This window comes from Halichoeres trimaculatus, unplaced genomic scaffold, assembly GCF_033239565.1.
Source record: "Halichoeres trimaculatus isolate MK-OKI-2021-1 unplaced genomic scaffold, fHalTri1.1 fHalTri1_scaffold_7, whole genome shotgun sequence".
Lineage (NCBI taxonomy): Eukaryota > Metazoa > Chordata > Actinopteri > Labriformes > Labridae > Halichoeres > Halichoeres trimaculatus.
Window position 1 is genome coordinate 27701416 of NW_027437185.1, and position 12280 is coordinate 27713695.

General features: G+C 39.7%; 1 protein-coding gene across 2 annotated transcripts in view; it reads left to right on the forward strand.

Moving 5' to 3' along the window:
• The window catches only part of pcgf3 (polycomb group ring finger 3), a 64233-nt gene that overhangs the window by 43012 nt on the left and 8941 nt on the right, over window positions 1–12280 (forward strand). For both annotated transcript variants that reach the window (XM_074674160.1, XM_074674159.1), the window contains 3 exons: window positions 4498–4553; window positions 4806–4913; window positions 9657–9745. In XM_074674160.1, the coding sequence (XP_074530261.1) occupies window positions 4498–4553; window positions 4806–4913; window positions 9657–9745 (253 nt within the window). The remainder of the gene's footprint in view (window positions 1–4497; window positions 4554–4805; window positions 4914–9656; window positions 9746–12280) is intronic.

The window sequence follows — 12280 nt, forward strand, 5'->3', positions numbered from 1 at the left end:
AGAAAAGTACTAATATACCTTTAAACCTTTAGATTAATCAAATGGCAAAACAATGTTGGACTCGTAATGTAGTCTCGCTTGGCCTCATCCCTGCCTGATAACAGCTGTCAAAGAAATGATGTAACTTAGACCTACAGCTATCTGAGGGGTTGTTATTTTTTATAAATGAAACACCAGCATCTTCAGATCAGTCTGTAGTATCCTTATCTGTTCCCACTGGTTTCATCACAGTCTTATAAAACTGCCTTATAATTTACATTTATTTAGTGAGTTTACTAGAAGAGTAAAGCCAGGCAGTTTTCCATTTGAAGTACACAAACCACTAGAGTTTTAATCGTGCCTCACAGGCCTTGAAAGAGAGATAACAAAGCTTTAAGAACTTGATAACAATCTGTCTTTACTACATATTGTTTTAAGGTATAGCAGTAAATATATTTACCACACATACTCACATCTGATGGAAACAGAACACTAACGCAAACATATCTTGCAAACAATTACATCAACATTGCACCTTCTGTTTTAAACCTCTAGTAGCTTACAAAGTAGAGTATCCTCATTTTGACTTAAAACATCTGATGAGATTTCCTCCTCAGTGAAATGAAGATGTTGGTTTTTGAGTGAAGTCTACTTCTTATTGTTTCAAGAAGTTCACTCCGTCAGACTCAGTCTTTTGTTGTTCCTCCTCCCCTCAGAGCGCTCATGCATTAATGTCTGATTAATGAGACGCACAAACTTAATGTGTACCAGCAATTTAGTCATTAGCGTCTAAACTGCGCTGTCTGCACACTCATTGTTTTGCAGCAAAGGCTCCATTTCAAGCACATTAGCTCCTCACACAGCAGCTGCTTTTTGCCTCATTGTTTGCAGGAAATTGGAGCTGATGGAAACATCACAGTTGATTTGAAGGGAAAACAACCAACAGATGAGAGATAAACTCGTCTGCCCATCAGGAAGACTGATCAAAGATGATGTTTGGGACTGAACTCGAATCACAATCAGACGTCTCCTCACAGAGAATTAGCCGAGCAGAACTAATCAAGACTCTTGTACTGATGAGTTTGAATTTCCTTGATGGACTTAATCCAATTTTTTACTTGAAGGAACTTTGGTTGTGACAAGGTACCAGCAAAACATCCTTCTCAGTAACATTCAGAATGGCGGCAAAGAACAGCCTCATCACCAGAATGTGTGTTAGTTACATTATGGAAGAAAGCTGCTGCAGTTAGAGCTGGTATAAGAGCTAATCAAGGGAATGAAACCCCCACAGTTCATGATTCCTTCAGTTCAGCTCTCTATGACACAGTTCCTCCTTCTTGAGCTTAGAATATCAGTTAGTACTCAGAGCTTTTTGCCTATTTCTGGTGTCAGCTTATTAATTTTAAAAAGTAGAAATAACAGTAACAAAGTATTGTCAAAAGTACTTGAGCCATAATTACAGACTTGTGAAATCAAATCTTACCTGTCCCTTAATTGTCTTTTGATGACTAGATGGTAAGTGGTCAGTTTTCCGTTGTCTTACGTGCTGTGTAAACATCAGCAAACTCCTTCTCAAGTAAAATGATCTCCAGGGGGCGATGTGAGGAAAATATGATAGGAGTTTTTTATGGCAGGATCAGGATCTGGATTTTATCTGGATTTTATTTCATGATGTTTTTAAGACTTTTTTCACCTGCAAAAAAAATGAAAAGAAAAACATTTTAACCCTAAATATTTCTTATTCTGCATCCCAAACTATTTTTCAGCACCATTGTTTGCCTCGTATGCACCATTTCATAACTTAAATCTAGTCTTGTGTCCTCTAATGTTTTTTGTTTAACTCTGTATGATCATGAAGTACATTCTCACATCATGATAAATACATTCATTTGAACACATCAGCTGTAAGAGTTCTGGAGTTTCTGCAGCATGTACAGAGTCATATAAGAAGCCGATACACAGTCCAAATGTAGTTCAGTGAGATGTTTCTAGATAACAGTGTTTCCCATTAATTAATGAGACTGTGGCGGCCCGCCACAGTCTCATTCGACCCCGCCACAGTCTCATATGGAGACAAAAATACGCTCCGTCACTCTGTCAGACCATTACACAGCTGTACTTTCCTACCGCACGTAAACAAGCGAGAACAAGAGTGCGCGCGCACTGGTCACACTCATAGACGTCGCTCTTTACCTGTTACGTTTGGCGCGAACCAGATTCCAGCGACGTTAGAGCGGAGCGTCTGACTCTGAGGTACGTGTAGGCTAACTTCTTTTTTGGGCATTAGCGCTCATGCTAACTGCGGCCGTGGACACAGTATCTCACTGCGCTGTCTGCCTCCCTTCACTGGAAGAGGAGCGGCTGCACCGCGCACGTCTCGGTTCCAGAGTTTCGTTATCACCGCACATTCAGAGTGAGAGCAGGCACACAGTACAATTACCTGTACAATACCAACGAGCTGACACGGCTTATTATTTCATATTCTCCTCTCCTGGGGCCTACATTTATTACAGCGTGTAAAAGTCCTCTTAAGTTTCACTTACGACGAAAAGGCAAAACGTGCATAGGACCAATTCTCTTTTTAGATCTATCAAACTCTGCGTACACACGGCTGCACGCTATTCTCCGTGATAAATCACACCGCGCCGAGAACAGCGTGAATGTGGTGAGCACGCCTCCTTTCCCTCCTTAAGCACGCCCGAACTTTACCATATATGGTCAATGCAAATCAGTACGTGCATATTAAGTAGCCATGTGCGCTGTGCGATTTTTGTAGTGACGTCAGCGTAAGATGGTGAACACAACAGACGGAGAGAGCATGGAAGAAGCTGAATTTCTCTCAAAGTCAGATACACAGCAATATCAGGAAGTATCAGTCAGAAAATGATCTTGCATTGATTACATTTTGTGATGAAGTGGGCCTCAGCAAATTTAGGCATCTTTATTTATTTAGACTATTTTCTGCAGTCACTGTAGAAAAAAAACAGAATGAAAACACAACACTCCTAAATCCAGATAAGGGAGCAGAGAGAAGAAGAATCGTAATCTGATCCTTTATCCCCAAAAATATTTTTTTAAGATGTTAAAACAATATAAAGGGTTTCCACTTCCCTTTCACCTACTCACATCCTCCTGCTCTCTTTTCTCTCATCAGCTTCAAACACACACCTCGTTAACTCAGGTGAGAGAATAACGGTAGGCTACAGTCTCAGTAGCCTGGTAACGGATCACAGATCACGGGAAATAGTGTATATAACCTGTTGTTGAAATGTTGTTCAGTAAATTGTTCAAAATATTGTGAGTGAGTGAGTTTTGGGTTTTGTTTCTGAATCAAATTTAAAATATTTCTGATATGCCTTTGTAAGTTCTTATTTATCAGCGTATGTTCATGTCCATGGTCCCAAACTGCACTTACTGTAAGGGCGATACATCGCGCTTAAAAACGTACACACACATTAAAACCGCCGAGGGTCAGAGACACCCCCACCACAGTCTCCTAAAATCCTGTGGGAAACACTGAGATATACTATGGTCTTGACTGTACACTTGACAGAAAATGTAAATGTATCACCCTCATTCTTATTATCATTGAACTCTTGTAGAAGGTTGGATTTTATCTCTACTCTTTAGCTTCAAACACTCAAAATTTTGAAATAATGCAGACACGTTGACAGGTTGCAACTGGGTCACAAAAGCAAAACACATCTCTATAGTAGTGCTCAGACCTCCTGTTTTTGCATGTACTACCATCTCTGTGCAGCAGGGGTCAGTGTTTTGCCACTCTGTGCAGCAACCATGAGCTGGTGAAGATGAAAGCTCCTCTAACAAACTCACCATGTCGTGACTGATAACTGGCATCTTTGGCTGGTTGACAAAACACAACCATCAAGGTGGAGTTAGAGCTGAGGAGCACACACTGTGCACCTGTGGCACCTTCAACACTCGGCTGTGAAAGACTGTTTGACACTCAGGCTGACAAAGCATATGTTGACAAACCAGTCCATGTAGAGGATGGAGATTTGAGTTTCAGTCTGTTCAGAATATTTTTATCCTTGATATGTGAGTTTTTGTGGCTGATATTTTCCAGAGGGAGCATTTCTCACAGTTTTGTCTCAGGAGACAGGTTTTGAAATGTTTTTGTGTCACCTGTTTGATGCTTCACATCCAAGGTGACGTGTCTACAGTCTGATGGAGGCGTGATTATCTACTTTTAGACTGCTGACTGCTGCATTAACCAAGTTTTTCTGCAGTGTCAAATCTAAGCATCTTAACCTTCAGTGCACTTTTAATGCTTTTACATCATCGGCTTGAATTAAAATGCAGAATGGTCCTCATCTATCACATGTTCTAAACTCACTCACTTCATCCATAGCAGGTGAATGCAAGCATTCAGGTTACAATTCCAAGCCTACTTTTCCCTCGGTGTAATCAAACTACCTCTGACATTTTGTGAGAGTTTTTGTCTGTTCCATCCACTGATTGAGGTTTCTGATCATCTTCTTAATTTCTCTTTTTCAGCCATGACAGAACAATGCAAGACATTGTCTATAAATTGGTACCGGGACTTCAAGAGGGTGAGTTTTTCTTGTCTTCTTTCTATAGATTCAGACAGTTTTCCTGACACTGTTTTGTATTCTTCTCTATAGCTTCTTTGTAGCTCAGAAACATGTGCATTTGAAACAACATCTCGCCATCTGTACTAGTCTTCAATACTAGATAAAGACTATTCCCACACACCATCTGATGTAAAAGTTCCAGCGACAGCTGTGACCTTGAGAAAAAGACTGTCCTCTCTCATTTTCTCTCTCTGTTCTCTTCTTGTGCAGCGGAGATAAAGAAGCAGAGAGATTTCTATCAGAAGTTGGGGATGGAGGTGCCAGGAGATATTAAAGGAGAGCTTTGTAACATGAAGACTCATTTAGATCAACGAAATGGTACGACCTCCACACACAAAAATCTTCTGTCCCCTTTTTTTTTTCCTTTCTCCAAAGAAGAGCCCATTATTAACCACACTGTCCTACAGTGAAAAAAGGAGTCATTGCACATAATGCAAGTTTACTGTTGGTTCTGTGCAGAGATTAAAGCTGTGGTGAGGATAGCCCTCAGTCCTTATTTTAGACGCTTGACTGACCTTGTTTTCAAACTTGCAGATTAAACATGAAAAATTCAATGCTCTGTATTATACAATTTAAGAACTGTTTTCAAAAAGTAAAATTTGGTGCTCCCAGAAGAATTAAATGTTTAAACGTGCTCAGAAATGTGCAGTTTCTATGCAGATGTGTAGCTCTTTGTTAAACCACCTATTATCACTAGCTTTCCAGCTGCCCATACAGAAGTTAAGAAGAGCTGTGAGGTAAAGTAAAGGTGAAGATTTGACTGCTTATCACAGCAAATCTTCTAGACGTTCAAACTGAGGTGATGTTAGCCATTTACGTGCTAACCAAGTCACACTGTTGTATTGAAATGGCTAAATAGACGTGTTAGCACCCGAGTATCCTTGCAGTTTAGAAGCCTTTTTTGCATCAAGATGTTACAATTTTTTGAAAGCCACAACAAAGTTTGGCTTTGGACACCCAAAGTGTGTTAAGACAACCTGTCACTGAATAAAGGAACCAGAAATTAGAGATACAACAAAGGTACAAACATCTGGGTTCATTTGGTAAAGTGCTGAGTACTTGGAACAGCATGTCTTATTACCTCCGTCACCTGGAAATCAAGTTCAGCCAAAACAATGAAGATACTTTATCAGCATAATCAGCTTTGTTTTGTTGAATTAGACCATGACATGTTTGGGTCAGAACCATTGCCCTGCTTCATTAAGTCATGCAAGAGGAATCTGAAACCAGTGTAAGATAACTTGGCATAGATCTACACGATCAAAGCTAAATTGAGCCCGTGGAAAAACTAACCTCTTTTGCATTTTGGATCAGGCATTTCAAATGCACTGTCACTAACTCTTCAGCTGTGTCACTGATCGTTCTTTAGAACGGATGAAACCCCCAGCTCATGATTAGTAACATTAGAGGCACACGTTCAAGCAACATCGGAAGCCATTAAGCAGTTGAAATGAAGGCAATTTAGCCAATCAGAACGAGTCCCTGGCTTGCTTGTTGTGCACGGCGGCTTTTCAGGAGCAGCCTGCTTCCAAGGCGCTGGTGTGAATGTGTGCCCAGAGGGCTGTCACGCTGGCAGGCCTAATCGCTCGCTTAATCCCCCCCTCTCTCTGATTTTGGTAATTAAGGCTCAAATGGAAGTGGAAGAGCTTTCTGCCTTCCCCGGGCCTGGTTGCTTGAAGACAGGTTTAGCTACAGCACACACACTAAGAACACAAACACACACATGTCCCGGCTCACATACTTTTTTAGGCATCATTAGTAAAGGCACCAACAGAAATAGAAACCTGACTACTGTGCATAATCGTCCCTCCAAATAAAAACACACATGGATAAGACATCCTCAGCTGGGGGACATGTTTGAGTTACTTTTCATGTTTGCAACACAAGAGAAAGTTTAAAAACCAATGTGGTTGCGTTTCATTTTGAGGCTCTTTGACCAGAATTTTTTTTCCCCAGAGGATCAATAGAGTTTTGTGTGTGAAGCTTTCTTTCTGAACAGTTTGTTGACAGATTATTCTCTGTATTGATGGCTGAATTCTTTGAGTTTTGTGAATCATGAAGGTGGTCGTCAAACCCGAGTGAAGCTGAGGGAATTACTCAATTTTCTGGTCCACTTTCTGCGCCTCATCCAGAGAGCTCTGTGAATGTGAGACGATGGAAATGTGACATGCCCTGCCTCACTTTAACCTTACAGTATACGTACATTAGACTTTAGAGTTGGCTTTCTTGCAGTAGGGGGACTTAAAGAGATTATAACTCAAGGAGAATTCTGGTATTTCATATATCGGATCTAGTTTTCTCCAGATAGATTGCACATTGGTTATAACAGCTTCCATGTTACACCTAAAGCCCTGTACTCCAAAACTTTGAACTTGCCAGTCATATAGACCCCCGCCTATATGGTGAAGAAACAGGTCCTAGACTTATAAAAACAGGGATTCTTCTTAAAGACTACGGCTGTAATAAAATGGAAGCCATGGATCTAAATAATGTGTCAGGATTCTCATGTTTTATTAAATGACTGCCCTTTGCGAGTAGAGAACAACCTTGGTCTTGACTGAATAATTTGATTTAGTCTAAAAACAGATTAAAATCAAAGCGCCCAGAGGTTTGACGTGGAAAACTATCCTGAATGTCAGGAATAGAGCAGATGTTCAGTTACACTAAACAAGGTGGAAAAGAAAGTTTTGTATATGTTTTTCTTTATTGGGGTGCTTGTCTGAATCAGAATAAAAATATAAGTAAAATAACTCGGCATAAACAACATAAATGAACCCTAAATATCAAAAACTATAGGAAGTTTAAATAGATAAAAAAAAATGGAAAAAAATATGCAAACATTTAAGTAAAATAGTGCAATGTAATAAGACACCAAGAAAAATGTGCATATGCATAATTTGCCATATGTCATGCCAACACTCCAGGTCAGTTTGTGAAATGAAAACTGTTGTTTAGAAATGGCTAGAGCTAAATGTGTTGTCTATTCATCAACTTTGACCGTGTGTAATTCATTTATCTTGACTGAAGGGCTAGTTGGCAGTATTGTGCATTTTCCTTGAGAAACTCAGCTGAAACAGTCTTTTTTGTTTGTTGTTGTTGTTTTTAGAGCCTGGCACTTTTACTAACTAGACCAAAATCTCTCTTTAATTCTATTCTGTACAGGCCTTTGTGACAATTTGTGTATTCAGACTCACCGCAGGGGTATGAAAGTAACTTTATTCAGTGAAAACACAGTCAGACTCTGGCGTGTTTACATCCTCTCTGACTCTCGGCTTTCTGAAAAAGGATGCACCTCATTAGCTCTCATTTAAGAATGGCAAACCAAAGTTAACACATGCTAAAACAGAGATCACACAACGCTAACTACAGGCGACACCGGGCGCTCTGGTAATGTTGCCCCTGCCAGCCATGCTGAACTGCATTACACTTAATTAAAGGCTCATTTATACAGAATCCCTTTAGAAATTAAAACTTACTCCTGGGTCGTCTCTCACCAGCTGAGTTAAATGAATCTTTTTCTGGCAGAGAAGACTGAGAAGGGTTTTTTATATTTTTGAGCTAATTTAAGGACATAATGTTAATTCTTGGAATACTATCTGCTTACTGGATTATTGCTTTTCTTACACCTTGTGTGCTCTTAATTCTTGTTACAATGGATAACATTACAGCAACAAGAGAGTGTCTATCATCATCAAGTTAATTAATCCAATGCATTTACAATGTGACTCCACTGCAGTCGCCTTTGTGGCATGATTTGGGAGCGATCACTATCAAACGAGAATGAGACAAAAAGCTGTCGGCAATAGACTGTGTAGTTTTTAAACCCCCTGACCCAAGCAATCATCCCATTTCCTCAAACACAAACGTGGTCTTCATATCTGTCTGGAGTCTGTGCGATGCTTTAAGGTTGTTTGAAGGTGATGAACAACAACAAGAGTCTTCCTCTTTTTGTCAGCAATCAGTGAGAGACTCTGGAAACATCAGAACCGGCTCAAAGCTCTCCTGGTAATACTCAGAGGAAATGGTGACGGTTAACCTGACTGGAAAACGGTCACACAATCCAATCTACAGTCTGAGCTGAAATCAGCTGTCCTTACACACACGCACACACACACACACACACAAGCACACACTGTTATTACATCCACCGCATCCAGTAAGAGCAGACCCATTTTCTTTGTTTTTTAAAGGTTACAGAAAAGCAATACCCATCTGTGCAGCAGGATTGTCACAGCGTGGCAATTTAGTCTGAGATAACTGTGTTTCATATCTAAAGATTCAATACTGCTGTGGTTTCACAGGCAGAAAGTAAAAACAATAAAGAAATGTATCAGCACACCTGTCCCAGACAACCAAGGAGCAACTTTTTCATGGAAGGCTTTAAATGTTTGGGAGAAGTCTCTGTTCCGAGACGTTTTGTGTGATGCAGTTTCAGCTGGACCTTTGACTGTTTGCTCGTCTGCTCACGTACTTTTCTCTCTCATATCCTCCCTATATACTTTTATTCCACTGAAAAAAAATAAAAATAAAAACAACACAAACTCACTGAGGTAAAGCTGATTCCAGGCCCTGTGCTCGCTAATCAGTATGGAAACAGACTGCTCCTCTTCCTCCCAGGTTAGGAGTTGCTGTGTATTGGAGACATGTCCAGACAGCGGTTAGGTTGTATAAAGGATGCTCTGACACTATTGGACATGTAATTGCCTTATAAATGGACCTCTGCAGGAGGTGTTTTTATGCTCCAGCAGGCACAGGCGGCGTAAAGTCTGCAGGCAGACAAACACGCCTGTTTCCTCTGCTTCCAACAAGTCTTGTTGTGGACATGGACTTCAATTACACTCAAGCCTCTTTATTTAAGTTAATGAGATAGATAAGAGAAACATGCTGCTCCATTAGTGGATGGACTGCAGCAGGAATACAAAAATGCAAATGTGGTTTAAGTGTGTGAGGTGTCTGTCAGCTGAAAAAGTACAAGTTTTTACTATTAATGAGAAGCAAATGTTAGTTTTTTATCTGAAACATGGCAGCTAAGCTCTGGTTTCTCTTGTGTTTCTTGCACAGGTGATACAAAGTCAGAGGAAACGACCAATAAGGAGGCGGGAGAGGAGAAACCTGAAGAGGACAATGACTATCATCGTAGCGACGAGCAGGTAAGCCCACACCTCATGGAGAACGATTTCTGCTTCCTGTTTCTGTTGTGCAGGGCCTCTTGTGAAGAAAAGAAAGAGTCAACTGACTTGAAAAAAGAAAATGTATTGCTCATGAAGAGCAACTACATCAGTTTGGTTTTCTTTGATAATTTTTGAGATGTAAAATTCACTTCTGGGAAAATATTTTAGAAAAAAACACATTCAGAGACACTTTCCATCTACCACAACATATTCTTAAAACTATTTTCCATCAGGCAAGAGGAGCTAATCAAAAACCTTCTGCCTCCTCTGACACAGCGGTGGCCGTGACTTAGAGCCGTCTCGCTGATAAAATTCAGGCTGTCAAAGTGTTGAATTTGGTTTAATCTCGGCAGAAATTTAAATACGAGGGTTGTCAGACCTCAGTGTGTGTTCAGCCCCTGCTGCTGGCAGCGGGGTGTGAAGATCATTCAGAGTGCAGTGGTTGTTTGACAGTCTTTTTAAGATGTTCATTATTTCAGGGTAGGCACCATGAATGTGATGTGATTTTCAGTTATTTTTTTTATTTGTAGGCACAAAAACACAACAGCTTCTTTTAACTATACAATAACAACAAAATATGCAGATATAGTTTTTTTGAAAGCTCAAACTTCTCACAACTAACATCAATTTAAGCTTTGTATAATATAGTGCTTCTATTTATTTATCCATTATTAGCTAAATTCGCAGACAGCAACATTTTAGCCACTCAGAAAGCTAATACCCAACCCTCAGTTTGCAGACTTTGAAGGACACTGATTGGTTAAAGCTCAAAAACTGTTCACTCATTAATCCCCTGTTTGTCTCCCATGGATAAAAGGTTTTTGTCAGAAAAAGACTAATCTCCAGTTTATTGTAATAAATAAATAAATAAATAAATAAATAAATAACCTCTTCTGTAACAGTCAAAACCTGACCCTACTATGCCCACCAGCTCACATACCTGATCTGACATCTTCCTAATGTTAGAGCTTGTAGCTTGAGTATCACACAGACACTCTTAATACCACTTCCTTCACAGAAAACAAAATGACCATAAAGTCAACACTTTGAATAAGTTGTTTGGCATTAGCAGAGAAGATTTGGCAAAAATTCCATGCGCTCAACCCAAAAACTCAGCTTTGCTTCTCATCCTCAGTGCATGTTCCTCAAAAATGTGGAACCATGAAGAAGTGAAACAAAAAGAAGAATTGTTATAACAAATAAATAACCTGAAAAAAACTCATATTTTTTATTTATTGTCCTAAGTTTAATTGTATGACACCTTCCTAATTTTTAGGCATCCCATTCTGTTTAATTTTAGTTGCAAGATCCAGGATGTCTGATATTCACTTAAAAATGTATTTATCAGGATTTTCTGCAAACTAAATACTAGTCTGGTCATGTCTGGCAGAGATGTCAAATTAACTAAGATTTATAACAAGTCAAAAGTTACCTAAAGTTCTTGAAGAGCTGTAAACAGCTAGAAGTGTATTTGTGTATTTTGGTCAGAAGACCCTTAAATAACAAACCAGTTCTGTTATCTATGAGAAAACAAGAAGGTGGATTACACATTATTTTTCTCTCCCAGTAGAGATTAGAGGAAGTAAACTGGATAAAATAATTATAGGTTACGGAGCAGACTGTCAGGAACAAAAGGAAAAAAATACTGTTGGTGATAATTGTGGGTACAATTGCCTTAAAAGCCTGCACATCAATTATTGCCTTTATAAAAGAGCCTCCCATGTGGTTCAGCAGGCTGTTTTACAATTAACGCCTTCTTTTGTCTCTGCTGTTTGGACTTTTTGGCTTGTAAGGACACCACACGTCTGAATAAGTTCAAAGTGGATGTTAGCTTTTGTTGATTTCATTGGTATTCTGGCACAGTCTTAAGCTTTGAAAAGTAAATTTAATAATGTAGAGAGCAGAGTTGTTATTGTTGTACTGGACATAAAAACAGTCTCACCTGCTGTGTTGCACAGACGGGAGATTGGAAGATTTATTTTGTTCCTCTTACAAAAGGTACAAAATCAGCTGTCAGATTTCAAAAACAAAGCCTCTGGTCTCCAAACACCCTGCTCTCTTTGCCACATAAGCTTGGCAGGCTGCCCTGCTAAGGGTGAATATCTTGCCCTTTGAATTTTCACCAGTGGTGCAGCAATGCGCTCTGAATCTCTAATACATCAGCCTGTGAGCTGAATGCAGTCATGTCAAATGTCACAGAGGAGGAGGAGGAGGAGGAGGAAGAAGAAGAAGGGAAGGGAAGGGAAGAGCAGAGGTGTATGAGATAAGTGATGAGAATGAGAAATTTACCAGGGTGTGAGGAAAAAGTATTTTATGAGGAAAATAAGTCACCTTGCAGGGTGATGAGGTTTCAAAAGTGTGGAGTGGGATTCATAAGAATTAATGATGGAGGGGTCGTCTGAGTGAGGATAACCATGAAAAATGTGAATGTCAGAGGGCATGGATAAATGACAGGATGATGAAGTGAACACATAGATATAGAAACTGTATGTGGGCGTTTATCCAATTATTGTA